This window comes from Salvelinus namaycush, chromosome 20, assembly GCF_016432855.1.
Source record: "Salvelinus namaycush isolate Seneca chromosome 20, SaNama_1.0, whole genome shotgun sequence".
Classification (NCBI taxonomy): domain Eukaryota; kingdom Metazoa; phylum Chordata; class Actinopteri; order Salmoniformes; family Salmonidae; genus Salvelinus; species Salvelinus namaycush.
Window position 1 is genome coordinate 776,122 of NC_052326.1, and position 20,441 is coordinate 796,562.

The 20,441-nt window shown below is 39.5% G+C and overlaps 2 protein-coding genes across 2 annotated transcripts in view; both read right to left on the reverse strand.

Annotated features, from left to right (window-relative positions):
• Nucleotides 1-1,561: 1,561 nt before the first annotated feature.
• LOC120065536 (alpha-1,3-galactosyltransferase 2-like) lies at nucleotides 1,562-6,204 on the reverse strand. Its single transcript, XM_039016606.1, has 4 exons — nucleotides 6,200-6,204; nucleotides 5,343-5,438; nucleotides 2,713-2,850; nucleotides 1,562-2,573 (listed from the first exon to the last, which is right to left on the reverse strand). Exons 1-4 carry the CDS (start codon nucleotides 6,202-6,204, stop codon nucleotides 1,889-1,891), a joined length of 924 nt encoding a protein of 307 aa, XP_038872534.1. The 3' UTR covers nucleotides 1,562-1,888.
• Nucleotides 6,205-7,642: 1,438 nt separating this feature from the next.
• znf362a (zinc finger protein 362a) overlaps nucleotides 7,643-20,441 on the reverse strand; it is a 29,481-nt gene continuing 16,682 nt past the window's right edge. Inside the window, exons 7-8 of the mRNA XM_039016692.1 lie at nucleotides 9,621-9,779; nucleotides 7,643-9,385 (exon numbers count right to left, since the gene is read on the reverse strand). Coding sequence (XP_038872620.1) covers nucleotides 9,269-9,385; nucleotides 9,621-9,779 — 276 coding nt within the window. The 3' untranslated portion in view covers nucleotides 7,643-9,268. The remainder of the gene's footprint in view (nucleotides 9,386-9,620; nucleotides 9,780-20,441) is intronic.

Genomic DNA, 20,441 nt, shown 5'->3' on the forward strand with positions numbered 1-20,441 from the left:
AATGTATTGCCCTGGCCACATCTGCAGTCCTCATGCCTCCTTGCAGCATGCCTAAGGCACGTTCACACAGATGAGTAGGGACCCTAGGTATCTTTCTTTTGGTGTTTTTCCAGAGTCAGTTGAAAGGCCTCTTTAGTGTCCTAAGTTTTCATAACGGTGACCTTAATTGCCTACCGTCTGTAAGCTGTTATTGTCTTATTGCCCGTTCCACAGGTGCATGTTCATTAATTGTTTATGGCTCATTGAACAAGCATGGGAAACAGTGTTTAAACCCTTTCAAATTATCTTTGAAAGACAGGATCCTGAAAAATGGACGTTTCTTTATATAACTTAAATCTAAAAAGACACTCACATTAATGAACCACTCCATGTGCGTTTCCAACGTCTCCCCTTGTTACAAGGCAGCTCTGCAAACACTCCCAGCAGAATCCAAAAACGCTAGACATCCAGAATTATAGACTTGCCCCTACCCCGTGATATTCTACGATGGACGGAACCCCAAGATAACGCTACATATCGAATAGTATTATCTGAATTTAAATCAGTTTATTATACAATATTCTATATGTTATTATGCAAACTTCAGATGAACACTTATTTCTACACACACACACACACGGGAACACGAACACACAGGGGAATGAGACAGACGAGGAAAACCGGTTAACGCCGTTTTTAGATTTCAAAAGCTTGGTCACTTGTAAGGGTTGCCAATATTACCCTCAGAGTATTGCCTAATCAATGGTTCCCAAAACGGAATTTCTCCACACGGGAATGTCACCTATCGCAATCAATGTGGTACAAACCCTTTTATGTTTACCGGCAGAGTACCCGTGTCTCCTATCTAATTGAGTAACACGGTCCCAAAAATCCAATCGGAAATCCAATGCCTAAAGATGGATATTTTAGTACAAAAGCATTAGTAAGGTTTAACAGAGAATGCCCTCACAGATGACTCAACTACGTTGAGTGAAGCAGGACAAGCAACTGCCAGGGTATGATATAGCTGACTTATACCACAGCATTGTTGAATACTCTTTTCTGACTGGCTAGAAAGGCTAACTCGCCGTCCCATTGCGTTGTCCACTTTTTCAAAGATAATGTACAGAACATTGGCGTTATCCCTTACATAATGCCCCCACGTCGAACCGCACCTCCAAGAAGCAAATCTCATTTTAATGAGTAGCGGAAAACCCCAGGCGAAATGAGGGAGTTCACCCCCCCCTTTAAGAATGTTGTTATTAGAAGACATGTGGCCAGTAAATCCATGTCCTTAGAGGCATGCAATATCCCCATCCTGAGATGTTGGCATTTTTCAACATTTAGGCCTAGATTCAATCTGTAGCGCTACTGATCGAATTTAGCCCTTATTTTGGAGTCGGTTTGCTATGGGTGAATCCTTCTGACAAGATCTTATACATGTTTTGTTTTTTTAAGGTATCCATCTTTATTTGTAAAAAAAAATATATAAAAACAAGTTCCAATATCTAATACAACTTTATAAAACAGATTTTTACTTCTAATCCACAAATATAAACCATACAAAAGAAGCAGTGCAAGCATAGTCTATTTCCCCATTTGTTCAATCCCAGCCAGCCACAGACAGCAGTGGGTGGAGAGACAATACCGCCAGACAACGGAAGCGACACAGGAGAACCAAGAAACGCACTTCTTGCAGCATCCCGTTTCAACACACAAGCCAAAGATTCCACAGTTCTAATAGTATGACAGCCCATTGTGACACATTTACAAGCCTCATTGCTTTGAACAAGGCATGGGCATAAATCACATTGGGCTGTAGACTATCACAGCTCCGTACTGTGGACCATGTTTGAAGCTTCAGGGGCTTTTGCTCATTAGATTATTGCACACAGGTTCTGATTACTCACTATGTAACCCGGAGTGTGTCATATTTCTTCTCTGACCAGAGCAGGCGGGCCACATGTATGTCACCACGGTAGCCAATGTTCCTGTCCCAGCAGTACTCTGGAGACAGCACTTTGCTGGGCTTATGGAGCCACAGGTACTTGTTGAGGTGACTCTCGTCATGCCACAGAGCCTCCACCTGGTTCTCCTTGTCCTCCATGATGGCCTGGTAACAGGTCTCCGTCATATTCTTCACAGTTCGCCACGAGCCTCCGAACACAGCAGCATGATAGTAGAAGTCCCCAGTCTCCATGTAGGCCCTGGACCTGGGGTTGCGGTCATAGGTGTACAGGCTCTGTGGTCGGTGGTAGTAGTAGGCGTGGAGCAGAGCAACAGAGTCTCCCAGAGCCTCGGAGCCGAACCGACCCACAAACACCTGGTCCACGTCAAAGCAGAAGACGTAGTGGCTGTGGTGACGAATCTGTGACTCGATGGCATCTGCGATGGCCCTCATACGCATCATGGAGATGTCCTGCCAGCGAGATTGTCTCTGCACCCTCACAACTTTCAGGCTACGCCTAGGACCAAGATGGATGTCTGGTACCCTCTCGGGAACGTCCGTGAACACATAGTATGTCACAGGTAAAGCCACCATAAAGTGACGCTCAGCAGAGAGAAGGAATGCCTTCAGGTAGGCATCTAGATACCTTGGGATGGGAAGGAGTAAAAACTCTGGTTCAAGAAGAACATCTCAAAATGTTGTTTAAGTGACTGAGAAGTGTTTCATAAGAATTGATACAGTAAGTTGATATAAAACAAATCTGGTAATTGAGCTGAAAAACCGACCTGCCCACAGCGAATACAGTGAGAGAGACAGATGAGTGGTTTTTCCTGTGTTCCTGGTCGTAATGATCTGGGTCAAACATCCCATCCCAGATCACAGGTGCTCCCCAGTCAGTGCAGGTCTGAACATCACTTCTGGACCTGGTTGGAGAGAAAAGAACAGACTGGGTTTCAGAACAAACAAAGGTTAAAAAAAAAAGTGGCTTCACTGTAGTGTGTACTGTGTGGTATATGGAATAGGAGGAAATGATATAGAATGAGAGTAATAAGGGTAATTAACCCCTTATTCTAGAGACAGTGGGGGATATGAAGCAAGTTAACATGCTGTCAATGCTCAAGGGATTGGCCCTTTTTAGTTCACTTGAATATAGCAGGACTTGCAGTGCATTTGGAAAGTATTCAGACCCCTTCCCTTTCTCCACTTTGTCACGCTACAGCCTTATTCTAAAATGGATTAAATCAATTTTAAAAATCCTCAATCTACACACAATAACCCATAATGACTGAAAAACGTTTTGTTGCAAATGTATTAAAATAAAATAAAAATCAGTATTCAGACCCTTTGCTACGAGACTCGAAATTGAGCTCAGGTGCATCCTGTACCCATTGATCGTCCTTGAGATGTTTCTACAACTTGATTGGAGTCCACCTGTGGTAAATTCAATTGATTGGACATGATTTGGAAAGGCACACACCTGTCTATATAAAGTCCCAAGGTTGACAGTGCATGTCAGAGCAAAAATCAAGCCATGAGGTCAAAGGAATTGTCCGTAGAGCTCCGAGGCAGAATTGTGTCAAGGCACAGACCTGGGGAAGGGTGCCAAAAAATGTCTGCAGCATTGAAGGTCCCCAAGAACACAGTGGCCTCTATCATTCTTAAATCAAAGAAGTTTGGAACCACAAAGACTCTTCCTAGACCTGGCCGCCCCGGCCAAACTGAGCAATCAGGGGAGAAGGGCCTTGGTCAGGGAGGTGACCAAGAACCCGATGGTCACTCTGATAGAGGTCCAGAGTTTCTCTGTGGCGATGGGAGAACAACTATCTCTGCAGCACTACACCAATCAAGCCTTTATGGTAGAGTGGCCAGACAGAAGCCACTCCTCAGTAAAAGGCACGACAGCCTGCTTGGAGTTTGACAAAAGGTACCTAAAGACTCTCAGACCATGAGAAACAAGATTCTCTGGTCTGATGAAACCAAGTTTGAACTTTTTGGCCTGACTGCCAAGCGTCTCGTCTAGAGGAAATCTGGAACCACCCCTACAGTGAAACATGGTGGTGACAGCATCATGCTGTGGGAATGTTTTACAGGGGCAGGGACTGGGAGACTGATCAGGAGAGGGAAATATGAACGGAGCAAATATGAACGGAGCAAAGTACAGAGAGATCCTTGATGAAAACCTGCTCCAGAGCTGGAGTGAATGTTCACAACGCAGTAGTGGCTTCAGGACAAGTCTCTGAATGTCCTTGAGTGGCCAAGCCAGAGCCCAGACTTGAACCTAATCGAACATCTCTGGAGATACGGTCAAATAGCTGTGCAGCGACGCGCCCCAACCAACCTGACAGACCCAAGAAGACTCGAGGCTGTAATTGCTGCCAAAGGTGCTTCAAAGTAATTTTAATACATTTTCAAAAAATGTGGAAAAGTTTGTCATTATGGGGTATTGTGTGTAGAGTAATGAGGGTAGGAAAACGATTTAATACATTTTAGAATAAGGCTGTAATGTAACAAAATGTGGAAAAAGTCAAGGGGTCTGAATACTTCCCGAATGCACTGTATGCACTAAAGCACTCAAATATCGAAGCTAGTTCCACTGTTTTTTTTCTCCATTTTCCCCTCCAACCAGGGACTGACTTAAACCTGGGACACCAGGTGGGTGCAATTAATTATCCGGTAGAACATTAAACCAGCAGTCCCACTGGGCACAAACGTCAATTCTATGTTGTTCCTTCTCCCCTGATTGCTCAGTTTGGCCAGCTCTAGGAAGAGTCTTGGTGGTTCCAAACTTCTTCCATTTAAGAATGATGGAGGCCACTGTGTTCTTTGGGACCTTCAATGCTGCAGACATTTTTTGGTACCCTTCCCCAGATCTGTGCCTTGACACAATCCTGTCTCGGAGCTCTACAGACAATTCCTTCGACTTCATGGCTTGGTTTTTGCTCAATTTCATTGAAGTGGATACAACGTTGAGTCAACCAGCGTGTGCCCAGTGGAGTAGGCCGGACCTCGCTAGGTAACATTTGAATACCCCTGCACTGACGCATGAAGCATTTGACTGCGGGCTGACTAGCTAATTATTGCGCTATTCATTCAGGGTCTGACAAACATACATACGGCTAACTAAAACCACTGCCCGTTCTCCCAAATATGCTGCCAAGCAGGTTGAAAAAGCAGATAATGTGGTTGACATTGCACTAAGAAACCTATTACAAGGATGTATGTGATATAGAACTGTGTTGAGCTTAGCCCCATACCTTTACCAATAACACTTTGGTATCAATGCACGCCATTAAACAGATTAAGATTTCATTGTCGGCCTCCAACACAAAACAAATAAAAGTAGTGAACACAGTAAAAGTAATGGCATATTCTGTGTATGTCATTGTTCAGACAATAATACATTTTTATAGGCTACCAGAGGTCTAGGGAGGCATCTATACTGTTCCCCAGCTTCAGCTTCTCTGCAGGGGCTTGAGGACATCGGCTCATGGGAAGGAACCCCTCCAAGTACCTGCAACACAACACGTTGAGTCAGAATGTACACACCTTTCTGTTTCTAGGTGTGATGTATGGATTGTTTCTATAGTGTGTGACTGGTAATGTGTTTCTGGTTATGGAAAGTTTGCCATACCTTCAACATATGGATTTACTGAAATATATATAGCCATTGATTGGCAATGGGAGGAGTTGTTATGTTTGATTAGGGAGAGGGTATGTTAATTGTTTGGTTAGGGAGAGACATTCTCACCTTACTGATGTAGGTGTGAAGTAGGCTATGAAGAGCAGCACAAAGGCACATAATGCAAATGTTAATACACACTTTGCCTTGTACATTAATCTGCTGGAAAATAGACAAGAAAATATTTTTAAAAGGTGCAGTAGAGAGTCAATGCAATAACTCATCAATAGGCCTATATTTCCTGTTTTACCTGAACACATGGCAAAACACCAGTTTAAGTCTGTTCTGACAGTGAAATATCATTGTCCCAACATTGTAACCCTTTTATTGTGATCAATTTTATTAGTTCAGGGATTATGAGAGGGATTTTACTTAAAATACTTTTTTTTTCTCGAGTTTCCTAGTTCCAACTAGCACGTGAACCCGGGGAGTTTGGATTAGCATGGTCCCAGTCAAGGTGTTACTTTTTTCAAATGAATGAATACCTCAAAATGAATTTAAAGTAAATATAATTAATGGGTCATTTCCTTTATCTTAAAAAAGAAGTCTAACATTGATGACATACATGCATCAGCACAGAAGTCACAGCCTACCTCATTGTGTAGCCAATGCGGTTTTTTTCTTCCGAAGTCTGTTTCAGATGGTAAAAAGGAGTGAAACGAATATGCTGAGGGAATAACATTTACATTGATAAAGTGAATGCCAACCTGATATTATGGCCATGACGAACAGCGCATTGTAAAGATAAGTCATTATTTACTTGGATTTAGGGTAATAAAATAACCTACTACTTAATTGTAGGCTAGACATTTATCATACATCTGTGATACTAAAGTATCACAATCGCAATAGGTATAAATTACAAATATTCCCAAAATACTGATTTAGAGCGTTTACACAAATGAAAAACAGCAACAATGTCATCAAATGGAAATGGTGTAGCCTACCTGCTCTTGTAAGCACACCTGCTTGTTGACGCGTCTATAATAAACGGATGCTGCTTTCATGTGCTAGTCAGAACTAAAACCGAATATTTTTTTCGATTTGCTAACTGGTTGTAGTTATACAAGTGCAGAGTTCAACGAATCAGAACGCGGCATAAATCTCAAGAGAAGTAGTATCCTGTACATGGGGGGTTGTAATTGTCAACAAAGGATTGGTTGTCATAGTTTGGTTGAAAAGGTAAATGGTAGGTGGTGAAACGTCACAACTCAGGTAACAAACATTTCTCCGAGTTTCCCTGTAATTACGATTTAGAGGGTCGTTAAAATGAAATTTCCCACTTCGAACTAGGAGCTCCAGATAACTCGGATAGTACGTGAACGCGGCATCTTTCCCCACGCCAACATGACTCATCTGACCATTCGTCGGATTGTCTTGAGCTCATTTGACATATCACACGACGGAGCGAGATATTTTCGAGATGAGGCATGGGTGCCAAAGCAACAAGGGAAAGTAATAAAGAACAGGCTCAAATAAATTGCGAGTTATATAATTACCAAAGCGTGGTGCTAAACATCACCAGGCGTGTTTCAGAGTCAAATGCTTGTTAGCATCAAAAGGTCATAGAATGGTATGGGAGTCAATTTGGGGGCATGAAGGAATCTATTGATTCAGGTGGCTGAGGTGACCATTCCTGATTGCAGTGCATACCTTACACAGGTAGTTTAACTGAAAAGTCAAGTATCTCCAGCATCATATACCTATTTGAAATAAATGTTTGCCAAGGAACAACAGTTGATATGAAACGCTTATGTAGGTCTTGAAGTATAATTTATATATTATTATGTAAGGACGTATTGGCCAATAAAAATAATCCCAAACTATTGGAACATTTGAATACTTTGATTTTTTTGCTCATTCTTACACAAAGTCAATTCACTCTACGTCTTGACTGCGTGTAATGTGGACATGGTACCACAATGCATGACAAATGAAACAATGATTTTTGTAATAATAGCTAGACCTATATAATCATTTACTATAGAAAAGGGATTAACAGTTAATATAGTTTATTTACAGTATATTCCATGCTATGAAATAAAATGCATAAAACACTGGGTACGGAGAGGCATCAATATGGGACAAATAAAATGTAATACAATGATAAAAGTTAAGGCTTAAATGCGTATAAAATTAACAAAATGTTAATCATTCATACATGACACATGAGAGCAAAATGATTACAAGACACAAGGAGGTCTTTTTGTACATAAAGATATCTATACATATTTCATGGGACACCCAAAACAGGAATTTACTCATTTTCAATTTAAACATTAAAGGGCATAAAATAACCTGCAGGACATAGATGCAGAATATATGTACAAATAATCACTCAATAGAAAAGGAGCACATGTTGTTCTTCGCAAAGAGTTTCACAGGTGTTAACCAATGAAAGGCCAGGAGGTATCACATTTTGCAATGTGCTCTGCCATTTTCTACCAGACAGCACACCATATCCATCACTGGCAGACATGGGGAAAATATACAAATGAAAAAGGATTACATTCATTTGGTTTCAAACCTGTGGATTCTCGTATTTGTACTTTCCATTCCTATTTCATAGGTAAGATAAAAGGAAATATGAGACCCCTTCCTCATCAACGTCGGTAAACAAATCTTTGTAGCACACAGGCAGAGCTCATGCATGTAATTGACCACAGCATGACACATGGTAGAGGGTTCAATCGAGTCACATTGAAATGTTACATATAATGGAATGTGTGTTAAGATATTTCATACATTTCGATTTGAAATTAGTTGTCTGCCTCCATTCAAATCTTGTTGAAAATCTGTCAGGTACTGGAATGGCTTGAACCAACAAATATGTCAGTTCCATTATGGACAATTCTTTGTGCTACATTTCTTCAATACATCACCAAAATATTTTTACTCTTACATGCTGAGTTTCTACAAATACCAACATCAGATTCAAAATATATTTTGGTGCTTTTCAGGATTGCCTTAAGCAGTGTCCTTTTTAATACCATGGACAATAATATTAACAAGATGAAAACTACAACAATAAAACATAGGTATTGGCCCTCTGATTTGAAAGCCTTTTGTGTGCATTGTTGTCTAAAAGACATACTTAAGCGTTATAAAGCTTACATGAGAACAATTCCTTTTTAAGTAACAAAAGTGATGCAAACATTGACATTAGGAGTGGCAAAAAAAATGCTTGGATACATGATTTAGTTGACCTAACCAAAAGGAAGGTAAAGTTCCCAATGTAAATATACTTTTGCAAAGCGTAAAGAGAGAAAAGGACAATATAAAAAACATAGTAGGAGTGGTCCTTTAATGCATTATAACACCTATGGTTAACTTTTTAGCTGCCTGGAGCAATGCCTTTTATTGTCTTAGTAGACTAAAAACCTTTTTGGCCAATACTATGAGGCCTGAAAGTGCTGTAAAATCATCTTTGGATGTCCCAAACATTACCCAACCACACCATATAGATGACAGAAAAAAAGGGGGGAAAAAGTCTACCTCTTGATAAGGTACAAATACAGTTTGACACATTTTTGAAACCCACATGGGGTATACAAACAAACAAATAAAAGCCAATATCTGGGATTGATTACGCTTAAGTGGAGGGGTAACCTTACAGGGAGTTCCTCCATGGGTGTCAGGGGTAGGGTGTCAGGGCGAAGTGCTCAGATGAGGGAGATCCGTATGGGGATACTGGGAGAATCCGTCCTCTGTGGAGAGTGATGGCTCACCAGGTGTTCCACCACCGTATGTTTGGACATGTGCTTCATAAGGTAGGTCTCCTGAGGACAAACATCAAATAAAGTTCAGTTAACACCAAGCTTCAGTAGACAACGAGGTATAAATGCTTCCCCAAAAGTGTCCTTTTTAAAAGAGTGATGGTCTACAGTACCATTACTATTTATATATTGACTGAGAATTAAGAAACAACACTAGGACTCTGTGGCTAACGACAGTGAAAATGTTTGCCCACATCCAGTGAAAACATCAGCTCATGCTGCCGCATAGCCTACTCACTGAGGTGTAGGCTCTGCCACACATGCTGCAGCAGTAGGCCTTGGCGTTTTTGATGGCATGCGCAGACAAGTGGATCTGCAGTGAGGCGGAGTCCGAGTAGGCACGGTAGCAGTTCGGACACTTGTAGGGCTTGTCTTTGTTGTGCTGTCTCTGATGAGACTGAGGCAGGGAAACAGACGGACACCGTGATTACATTACACGATTCAAAGACCTATCTAGACTTTCTGGGTAGGGAAACTTTATCTTGCTACAAATGCACTTCCTGTCAAACCAGGCCATCGTCTGACCAGAATTCTGAGAGGTGGGAATGGAGGAAAATCATACTGAAAATCCAATAACTCAAAACATACTACAGTAAAAATACAATTATTTCCAAAGGTTGTCAATATTTTCAGGTATAATAGCATGTGTGTGAAATATAAGAAGAATGAATAGCATTGTTGTCTGTGACAGTGGATTTTATATGTTTTTATTGCCTTCTCTGGGACAAAGAAAGTTACCTTGAACTATAGCAAACCACAGTGGTAAAGAACTTAACGTTATGACTATAACTTCTGTTCCCTGGAGGAGGGAAACAAGGTACAACATACTATGGGGGAATCATACTCTCACAACTTCGGTTGAAGGATCTACAATCACGCCTGACAAGGCCAATGCAATCCGCTCCTCGCTGGAAGCCCCGCCTTCCACAGGAGATAAGCGTGAGGCTCGGATTCATTCCTTCAATTTAATACCACTCTTCACCAAGCCGAGGAACAGGCAGTGCGGGGCCAAACAGGTGTTTTACCTAATTTCCCTCCTTTAGCAAAAAGTAATTATAGTCATAATGTTACGTTCCCTTTGGGATGGGGTGGGATACCACCCAGACCTGATGCTGCCAAATGCGGCAGTCTAGGTATTGCGTACATGGCACGCTGCCTAGTGACTTTCCCCTGTCCTAGCTGTAGGTACACTGGGAGCAGTGACATCCAAGCGATAAAACCTCACAAAACTGTTTGGTGATGCTCAACTCGCTGCAGCACAATTTTATCCTATAGAGTACCACAGTATGAGTCATCCTACCCATAAATACCCATGCCAGCTAGAGATGACGTGCAGGAGCTTGCAGGGATTTGTAGTCTTTGCATAAAGTCTACTTTGATGCTAATTAGCATTTTCAAATCTGAGAGTAAATAGAGCCCGAATACAGTACCAGTCAAAAGTTTGGACACACCTACTCATTGGTTTTTATTTATTTATTTATTTATTTATTTTTTTTTATTTTTATTTATTTTTTTTTTTTTTGTGGGGTGGATCAGCTTAATATTGCGGAAAGAATGTTGCTTCCAATGTAATTGTCTGCATCATTTCCAATCCCCCATATTTTTTTGGGTAAATATATATATCATACACGCATGCATACATATATACATATATACATACACATACCTATATAGACATACATACTTTTTTAAAGAATATACCTTTATTATTATTCCCCGCAACCCTACCACCGCTCCCCCAATTGGAGTAAACTAATAAACACTTCTGCTTTTACCTTCAATTTATACATCTTATACCTATTTTACAGACACAGACTACTTTATAATAGTTCTCTCGTTTGTTCTTAGTCCTTCCTCTATTTCTGTTGTCCATCCAATTTTATTTCCACTTGTAACTGTGCTATTTCACAAAAGCTCCGCACCTATACACATTTCACAGATCCCGTATGCCCTACATTGTTTATCTTGTTATTAGTCCCACCCTTCAGCTCCACTCAACCCTTCCCATCTATCTTCCAACATCATCCATTTCGGATTTTTATTTGCCATATATTTTTCAACTGTGCTGTGATGCTTCACAAAAGATTTGAACCTTCCTATTCTCATAGCTTCTACAGATTGTAAATTAAAAATAAACATTTTTGCTAAAATAATTATTATATTATTGATTGATTGACTATGGCTTTTCAAATCCCCCAGTATTGCTATCTGTAGCGTTAGTTCTAGGCAAATGTTGCAATTCTTCAGCCATTCCTGGACCTGTGACCAAAAACGAGCTACATATGGACAATACCAAAATAAATGATCTAATGACTCTGCCTCCTCACAACAGAATCTGCAGAGCTGGGAAGATTGTATACCCCATATATATAACATTCTATTAGTTGCAAGAATTTTGTACAGTAATTTAAATTGAAAAATTCGAAGTTTTGAATCCGGCGTTGTTTTGCGTATCAATTCATAAACCATGTGCCATGGAATGGGTACATCGAAAATCTCTTCCCAACTATTTTGCAATTTATATGGCACAGCTGTCAGTTTTTTGGTCCTTAAATGAAATTGGTATATGTTTTTATTTATCACACTTTTCTTTAACCATTTATGTTCTTTAATACAGGGCCGACATACAAGTTCCTTACTTTTTTCCCCTTCTACTTGCCTCTTCCATTTTTGTGGTAATGCTGCAATTAATTGGTTGTAATTTTGGGTAGAGCAGACATTTCCATATGTCTGTGTTAGCTGCATGTGTGACATAACTCCACCAGTCCTATTTATGATATCATTCACAAAAATTATACCTTTTTTAAACATTTCTTCGATAAATACAGTTTTTTTATCAATTACTATATTTGAATTTAACCACAATATTTGTTGTACTATTTGTTCCGTCCTTTCAGGTGGATTAAACTGAAATTGCAACCAACTTTCTAAGGCTTGTTTAAAAAATAAGGATATTTTGGAGATTATTTCCTTTTCAAACAACCGAAAGTGAGCAGGTGTAATCTGAATAAAGGGAAAAAGGCCCTTCTTGAACATAGGATGAGACATTCGTACCAATTTACTAGAGAACCAGTTTGGATTTAAGTATAACTTTTGTATGACTGATGCCTTTAGTGAGAGGTCTAATGCTTTAATATTTAATAATTTCTGCCCTCCGAATTCATATTCGTTATATAAATAGGCCCTTTTAATTTTATCTGGCTTGCCGTTCCAAATAAAATGGAATATTTTTTGTTCATATAATTTAAAAAGCAGGTCACTAGGTGTAGGCAAAACCATAAGCAAATAGGTAAACTGTGATATGACTAAAGAGTTAATCAGGGTGATTTTTCCACAAATAGACAAGTATTTTCCTTTCCATGGTAGCAAGATCTTATCTATTTTTGCTAACTTTCTATAAAAATTTATTGGAGTGAGATCATTTCTTTCTTTTGGGATTTTTATACCGAGTATGTCCACATCTCCGTCAGACCATTTAATTGGTAAACTACATGGCAATATAAAATGTGTATTTTTTAGTGATCCAATACGTAATATGGTACATTTATCATAATTTGGTTTTAATCCAGAGAGGATAGCAAAGGTATCTAGATCCTCTATGAGGCCGTGGAGAGACTCTAGTTGTGGTTTTAAAAGAAAACATGAATCATCAGCGTACAATGACACCTTAGTTTTTAAGCCACGGATTTCTAATCCATTAATATTAATGTTTGATCTAATTTTAACAGCTAACATTTCGATGGCAATAATAAATAGATATGCCGATAGTGGACAACCTTGTTTTACTCCTCTAGATAGTTTAAAACTTTCTGAGATGTAGCCATTATTTACTATTTTACACCTAGGGTTACTATACATAATTTTAACCCATTTTATAAGAGATTCCCCAAAATTGAAATATTCTAGGCATTTATATATAAACTCCAGTCGTACTTTATCAAAAGCCTTTTCAAAATCAGCTATGAAAACCAGACCTGGTGTCCCCGATATTTCATAGTGTTCTATTGTTTCCAGTACTTGCCTTATATTATCTCCAATGTATCGTCCATGTAAAAAACCTGTCTGATTAGGATGAATAATATCTGACAAAACTTTTTTTATTCTATGCGCCAAGCATTTTGCTAGGATTTTTGCATCACAACACTGAAGTGTAAGAGGTCTCCAATTTTTTAATTGGACTGGATCTTTATATATACCACTTGGGTCCTGTTTCAGTAATAACGATATCAGACCTTCTTGTTGCGTGTCTGATAATCTACCATTTATATAGGAGTGGTTAAAACAAGCTAATAATGGTCCTTTGAGTACAGTAATCCCTCGTTTATCGCGGGGGTTACGTTCCGAAAATGACCCGCGATAAGTGAAATCCGCGAAATAGAAAACTTTTTTTTTTTTTTACAATTAGCAACTATTACATGTATACAAATACAGTGACTCACGTGTAGGCCGTTTCGTCGACATTATGGGTTTAGGAGATGTTCGAAATTACAAGATAATTTGGCCAACTTAATGTAAATTTGCCAAGCTGTTTTATGTACGTACACATAACTGCACGAGACGACAAAATGATAGCACAATTCGTAGCATGTTTTGATACAAGAAGCGGGAGTGAGTTTTTAGCGAATCAGAATGCAGAGCACAATGCACCAAAAAAAAAAAAAAAATGCATTATGAAAATCCGCGAAATAGCGAATCCGCGATAAGTGAACCGCGAAGTGGCGAGGGATCACTGTATATCAAAAAAAGTTTTGTATACTTCCACTGGTATGCCATCCAGCCCTGGAGTTTTCCCATCCTTAAAGGCCCCAATTGCATCAAGCAGTTCCTCCTCTGTAATTTGGCCTTCACATGAGTCTTTCTGTACAGATGTTAATTTTACATTATTAATAGGAAAAAAATCCATACAATTAGTTTCAGTTAGTGGAGATGGAGGAGCCTGAAACGAAAACATATTCTTAAAGTACTTTACTTCCTCTTTCAAAATATCATTTGGTGAATCATGCGTGACTCCATCATTTGTAACAAGTTTTAATAATTTTTTTTTGGTAGCATTTCTATATTGAAGATTGAAAAAGAATTTGGTGCATTTTTCCCCATATTCCATCCAGTTCGCTTTATTTTTATAATATATTACACTGGATCTTTCTTGAATAAGTTCCTCCATTTCTTTTTGTTTTTCCTCTAACTTATTCTGTGCCTCTATGGTACTGTTTTTATTGCTATCTAACTGTACTGTTAGTCCTTCAATTTCCTTTGTTAATATGGACTCTTTTGATCTAAATTCCCTTTGTTTTATAGATGAGTACTGAATTGCATGGCCTCTAAAGGCACACTTAAAAGTGTCCCATACAATAAGGGGATCTGCTGTACCTATGTTATGTCTGAAAAAGTCAGTTATAAAATCTTCTGTCCTAGTTCTAAACAATTTATCATCTAGTAGACTTTGATTCAATTTCCAATATCCTCGCCCACGTGGAAATTCTGTAAGAGAAATATATATGCCAATTATGTGATGATCCGACCGCATTCTGTCCCCTATCAACACTTTTTTAACTTTTGGTGCCAGAGAGAATGGTATAAGAAAGTAGTCAAGACGACTAGCTTGATTCAGCCTCCGCCATGTATATCTCACTAAATCAGGGTATTTAAGTCTCCATATATCCACTAATTCCAATATATCCATGACATTCATGATTTCCTTAAGTGCCTGAGGGTGATAGTTTGTAGTGTGATTTCCTTTCCGGTCTATAGAGGTATTTAAGACCGTATTAAAATCTCCCACTATAATAATAGAGTCTAGTGTTGCTTGTAGAGTTGATAAATTCTTATATATATTTTCAAAGAAGCTTGGATCATCATTATTCGGACCGTATAGGTTAACAAGCCATATTTGTTTATTGTCCAATAACATATTTAAAATAATCCATCTACCTTGAGGATCTGTTTGGACAATTTGCACATTTGGATCAAAATTATTGTTAATTAAAACCATCACCCCTTTTGAATTTCTTTGCCCATGGGAGAAATATATTTTGCCCCCCCAGTTCTTTTTCCACAAAACTTCATCTAAAACTGTTGAATGGGTTTCCTGTAAACAATAGATATTATAATCCTTCTCTTTTAGCCAGGTAAATACTGATCGTCTTTTCTTATTATCTGCTAAGCCATTACAATTGTAACTGGCTATACTTATTTCACCACTTACCATAATGAGACACACCTTTCATTCTTTTAATCAGAATATATTTTTGTAAACGTACTATTAAAAAGTAACATAATGATTGAGTGTCTATATAGTTGTACCATGATATTTGCATTTCTACTAAGTAAACCTCCAATTGGTCCCTACTATTCCACCCGCTAAAAGGCCTCATCTCGAGATGGCTTGTCATCCCAATGCCCGGTAGACCACCCTCGACCCCCTGTATCCCATAGCCCTGAACCGACTGGGATCCATTCTTTGAAAAGAGCATACAGTGCCATTTACCGAATTGAAGAAGATCAATTACCATATGCATTTCCATTGCCCTCACCTCGATTTGTATTATATATATCTGTGGATCATCCTCTATTGTCCCTAACATCTTTTACTTCTTCCTTCGCAACAGTTGTGGGATACACACATACACCCACACACACTCAGCCCTTACCCCCACACAACCATAAGCTCACTTTCTCAACAATTGCACCATCCCAGAGCCCAACTCAAGATGGGTCATGATTTACAAATGCACTTGCAGTTGCAGCTGCATGAGAAGGCCTGCAAGACCGCACAAAAAATTAGCAAAAATTGAGAGATTTATTTACCATTGTCATATCCTAGATAATGGAGGTCAAATGTACACCTTATTCCTGAAACACCCACAATACGGCCACCCGTCATGACCATGTCCCCACGCATCTCCATGCAGTCCGACTTTGATTTTGTGCCGCCAGGGCCACAATAATATACCCCCTCTCTGAATGTCCGAGTGTGACCCCCTCCCCATGGGTTACTGCAGCTAGTGTTGCCAGCACTGCCACTGCCTGGGTGGGGGCACCCCACCGGAATCCCCACCGGCTAGGTACAAGGTCGTCAAGGTTCTCATTAGCAGCTTTGAGAATTTCCTTGTATATTATGCTCTCCCTTTATGGGGCTTTGGCTTTGCAGGACCAACCCTGCCAAGCAGGCTCAGAATCTTGAGGGGGCAGTGCTGCTCTTGGTCTCTGACCTCATTTTAGCTGCATACAGACCGCTTACAGCGGGCACATAAAACAGTTAGGGACTTCTCCTTAGTATCTGGGTCATTCAGGTGGGTGTCTAGGGTATAGTGCCATGGACCATACCATTAAAATAGGATAATAAATAATTAGATATAATTTATAAAAAAATAAATAAAAAATGTAGTTCTCCATGATAGGACAATAAATAAATAAGACGTATAATTCATTATAAAAGTATATCCATCATCTGAACAACATTGAAAGCCCTCTCATACCCGGCTCACAGCAATACATTGGCTCTGGGATATGCAACCATTTCATTACTCACTCACTCAACTTTCCAAACATAACAAATAAAATAAAAAATAAACACAAACCATACCATCCACACATACTGTGCCTTCTGTTTACTTAGTTTTTATCTTCACTATGTTGAATTAGTGCTTGTGTGTTCAATTAGTTATATGTGAAGATTTATAGAAAAGCTATATTTTTTATTGTATTGTTACAATCAGTAACCGGGCTTGAATTGTGTTTATTTCCCTCGTCTATGAGAACTTTTTAATTTTTTAAAATAACCATGGAGTAGTCTTTGTGTCTCTGAACAACTGGTTATCAATATATAGTTTATCAACGACGAGAGCTACTCGTTTCGCTTTTAATCTATTTTCTTTGAAAATTGGATACAGAACTTTGCGCCGTTCTGCAATTTCCTTCGGAAACTGATCATTCATGCCAATTTTGGTCCCAGCAAGTCTTTTACCCAGGCTTTTAACCATTATTTTATCTTTAAATGAAGCAAATTTGGCAACGATTGGGCGTTCGTACCTCTGCCCTCTCTGTCCGAAGCGGTGAACGCGTTCAAGTTGGATTTTGTCGATAACTTCGCGTGGAATCTGAAGCGCTGTAAGGAGGAACTCTCTAACTATAGATTCAGGAACTTCTCCTTCTTTTTCTTGGATACCTGTAAGTACCAAATTCTCTCTCATGGATCTAGTTTGTATGTCCAGTAAGGTTTCTTTCAGAACGGTGTTCTCCTTTTTAATTCCATTCATTTCGGTTTCAATCTTATTGACTGTCCCTTTTAGCGCGTGTGTTTGCTTCTCCAATGTCGCAGCTTTTTCATCACTCATCTCTAGGCTTGCCTTCAACTCTTTTATATCCTTACTAACTAATTCAAGTATACCCAGTTTGTCATTTATTGATTTTAACAGATCGGTTTCGACCTTTACCATTCCCGGTGGTGAGAATATTAAATCATCAGTGTCTGTAGAAGAGTCACGTTTTCGTTTTGTAATCGGTTCCCCTGTCTTACTCTCCGTCATGTTTGGTTGTTGCCTGTTTTCGTAATATTTGTCGATAAATGTCTCTAGTTTTAGGATTTGTTTTGTGTTATTGTCCAAATTGAAGGTTATCACTCACCAGATTAAGTAGTGCTAATATTTTAGTCTAATTTAGCAGATATTTCGAATATTATGTTTTATCTTGAGGTGCTCTACATAAATCCCTTCAGTCCGCCATTACCCTTACATTACCTTTACGTCACTTTACGTTTTTATTTATTTTTAATATTTTCTACATTGTAGAATAATAGTGAAGACATCAAAACTATGAAATAACACATATGGAATCATGTAGTAACCAAAAAAGTGTTAAACAAACTTCTTCAAAGTAGCCACCTTGATGACAGCTTTGCACACTCTTGGCATTCTCTCAACCAGCTTCACCTGGAATGCATTTCCAACAGTCTTAAAGGAGTTCCCACATACAGTGGGGCAAAAAAGTATTTAGTCAGCCACCAATTGTGCAAGTTCTCCCACTTAAAAAGATGAGAGAGGCCTGTAATTTTCATCATAGGTACACTTCAACTATGACAGACAAAATGAGAAGAAGAAAAATCCAGAAAATCACATTGTAGGATTTTTAATGAATTTATTTGCAAATTATGGTGGAAAATAAGTATTTGGTCAATAACAAAAGTTTATCTCAATACTTTGTTATAAACCCTTTCTTGGCAATGACAGAGGTCAAACGTTTTCTGTAAGTCTTCACAAGGTTTTCACACACTGTTGCTGGTATTTTGGCCCATTCCTCCATGCAGATCTCCTCTAGAGCAGTGATGTTTTGGGGCTGTTGCTGGGCAACACGGACTTTCAACTCCCTCCAAAGATTTTCTATGCAGTTGAGATCAGGAGACTGGCTAGGCCACTCCAGGACCTTGAAATGCTTCTTACGAAGCCACTCCTTCGTTGCCCGGGCGGTGTGTTTGAGATCATTGTCATGCTGAAAGACCCAGCCACGTTTCATCTTCAATGCCCTTGCTGATGGAAGGAGGTTTTCACTCAAAATCTCACGATACATGGCCCCATTCATTCTTTCCTTTACAAGGATCAGTCGTCCTGGTCCCTTTGCAGAAAAACAGCCCCAAAGCATGATGTTTCCACCCCCATGCTTCACAGTAGGTATGGTGTTCTTTGGATGCAACTCAGCATTCTTTGTCCTCCAAACACGACGAGTTGAGTTTTTACCAAAAAGTTCTATTTTGGTTTCATCTGACCATATGACATTCTCCCAATCTTCTTCTGGATCATCCAAATGCTCTCTAGCAAACTTCAGACGGGCCTGGACATGTACTGGCTTAAGCAGGGGGACACGTCTGGCACTGCAGGATTTGAGTCCCTGGCGGCGTAGTGTGTTACTGATGGTAGGCTTTGTTACTTTGGTCCCAGCTCTCTGCAGGTCATTCACTAGGTCCCCCGTGTGGTTCTGGGATTTCTGCTCACCGTTCTTGTGATCATTTTGACCCCACGGGGTGAGATCTTGCGTGGAGCCCCAGATCGAGGGAGATTATCAGTGGTCTTGTATGTCTTCCATTTCCTAATAATTGCTCCCACAGTTGATTTCTTCAAACCAAGCTGCTTACCTATTGCAGATTCAGTCTTCCAAGCCTGGTGCAGGTCTACAATTGTGTTTCTGGTGTCATTTGACAGCTCTTTGGTCTTGGCCATAGTGGAGTTTGGAGTGTGACTGTTTGAGGTTGTGGACAGGTGTCTTTTATACTGATAACAAGTTCAAACAGGTGCCATTAATACAGGTAACAAGTGGAGGACAAAGGAGCCTCTTAAAGAAGAAGTTACAGGTCTGTGAGAGCCAGAAATCTTGCTTGTTTGTAGGTGACCAAATACTTATTTTCCACCATAATTTGCAAATAAATTCATTAAAAATCCTACAATGTGATTTTCTGGATTTTTTTTCTCATTTTGTCTGTCATAGTTGAAGTGTACCTATGATGAAAATTACAGGCCTCTCTCATCTTTTTAAGTGGGAGAACTTGCACAATTGGTGGCTGACTAAATACTTTTTTGCCCCACTGTATGCTGAGCACTTGTTGGCTGCTTTCCCTTCACTCTGCGGTCCATTTATTTGGGCTGCAATCTGAGGTGCAGTTAACTCTAATGAACTTATCCTCTGCAGCAGTGGTAAATCTGGGTCTTCCTTTCCTGTGGCGGTCCTCATGAAAGCTAGTTTCATCATAGTGCTTGATGGTTTTTGCGACTGCACTTGAAGAAACTTTCAAAGTTCTTGTTTCGTATTGATTTACCTTCATGTCTTAAAGTAATGATGGACTGTCGTTTCTCTTTGCTTATTTGAGCTGTTCTTGCTATAATATGGACTTGGTATTTTACCAAATAGGGCTATCTTCTGAATACCACCCCTACTTTGTTACAACACAACTGATTGGCTCAAACGCATTAAGGAAAGAAATTCCACAAATGAACTTTTAACAAGGTCGTTAATGCATTCCAGGTGACTACCTCATGTAGCTGGTTGAGAGAATGTCAGGAGTGTGCAAAGC

Bases quoted from the DNA above. Each gene is read 5' to 3' on its own strand.
- LOC120065536 (XM_039016606.1), bottom strand. The intron at 2,851-5,342 runs GTAGCCTATAAA...CTCTCCAACCAG, and splicing joins GATGCCTCCCTAGACCTCTG to GTCCAGAAGTGATGTTCAGA. The intron at 2,574-2,712 runs GTCGGTTTTTCA...TCCCATCCCAAG, and splicing joins ACTGTATTCGCTGTGGGCAG to GTATCTAGATGCCTACCTGA.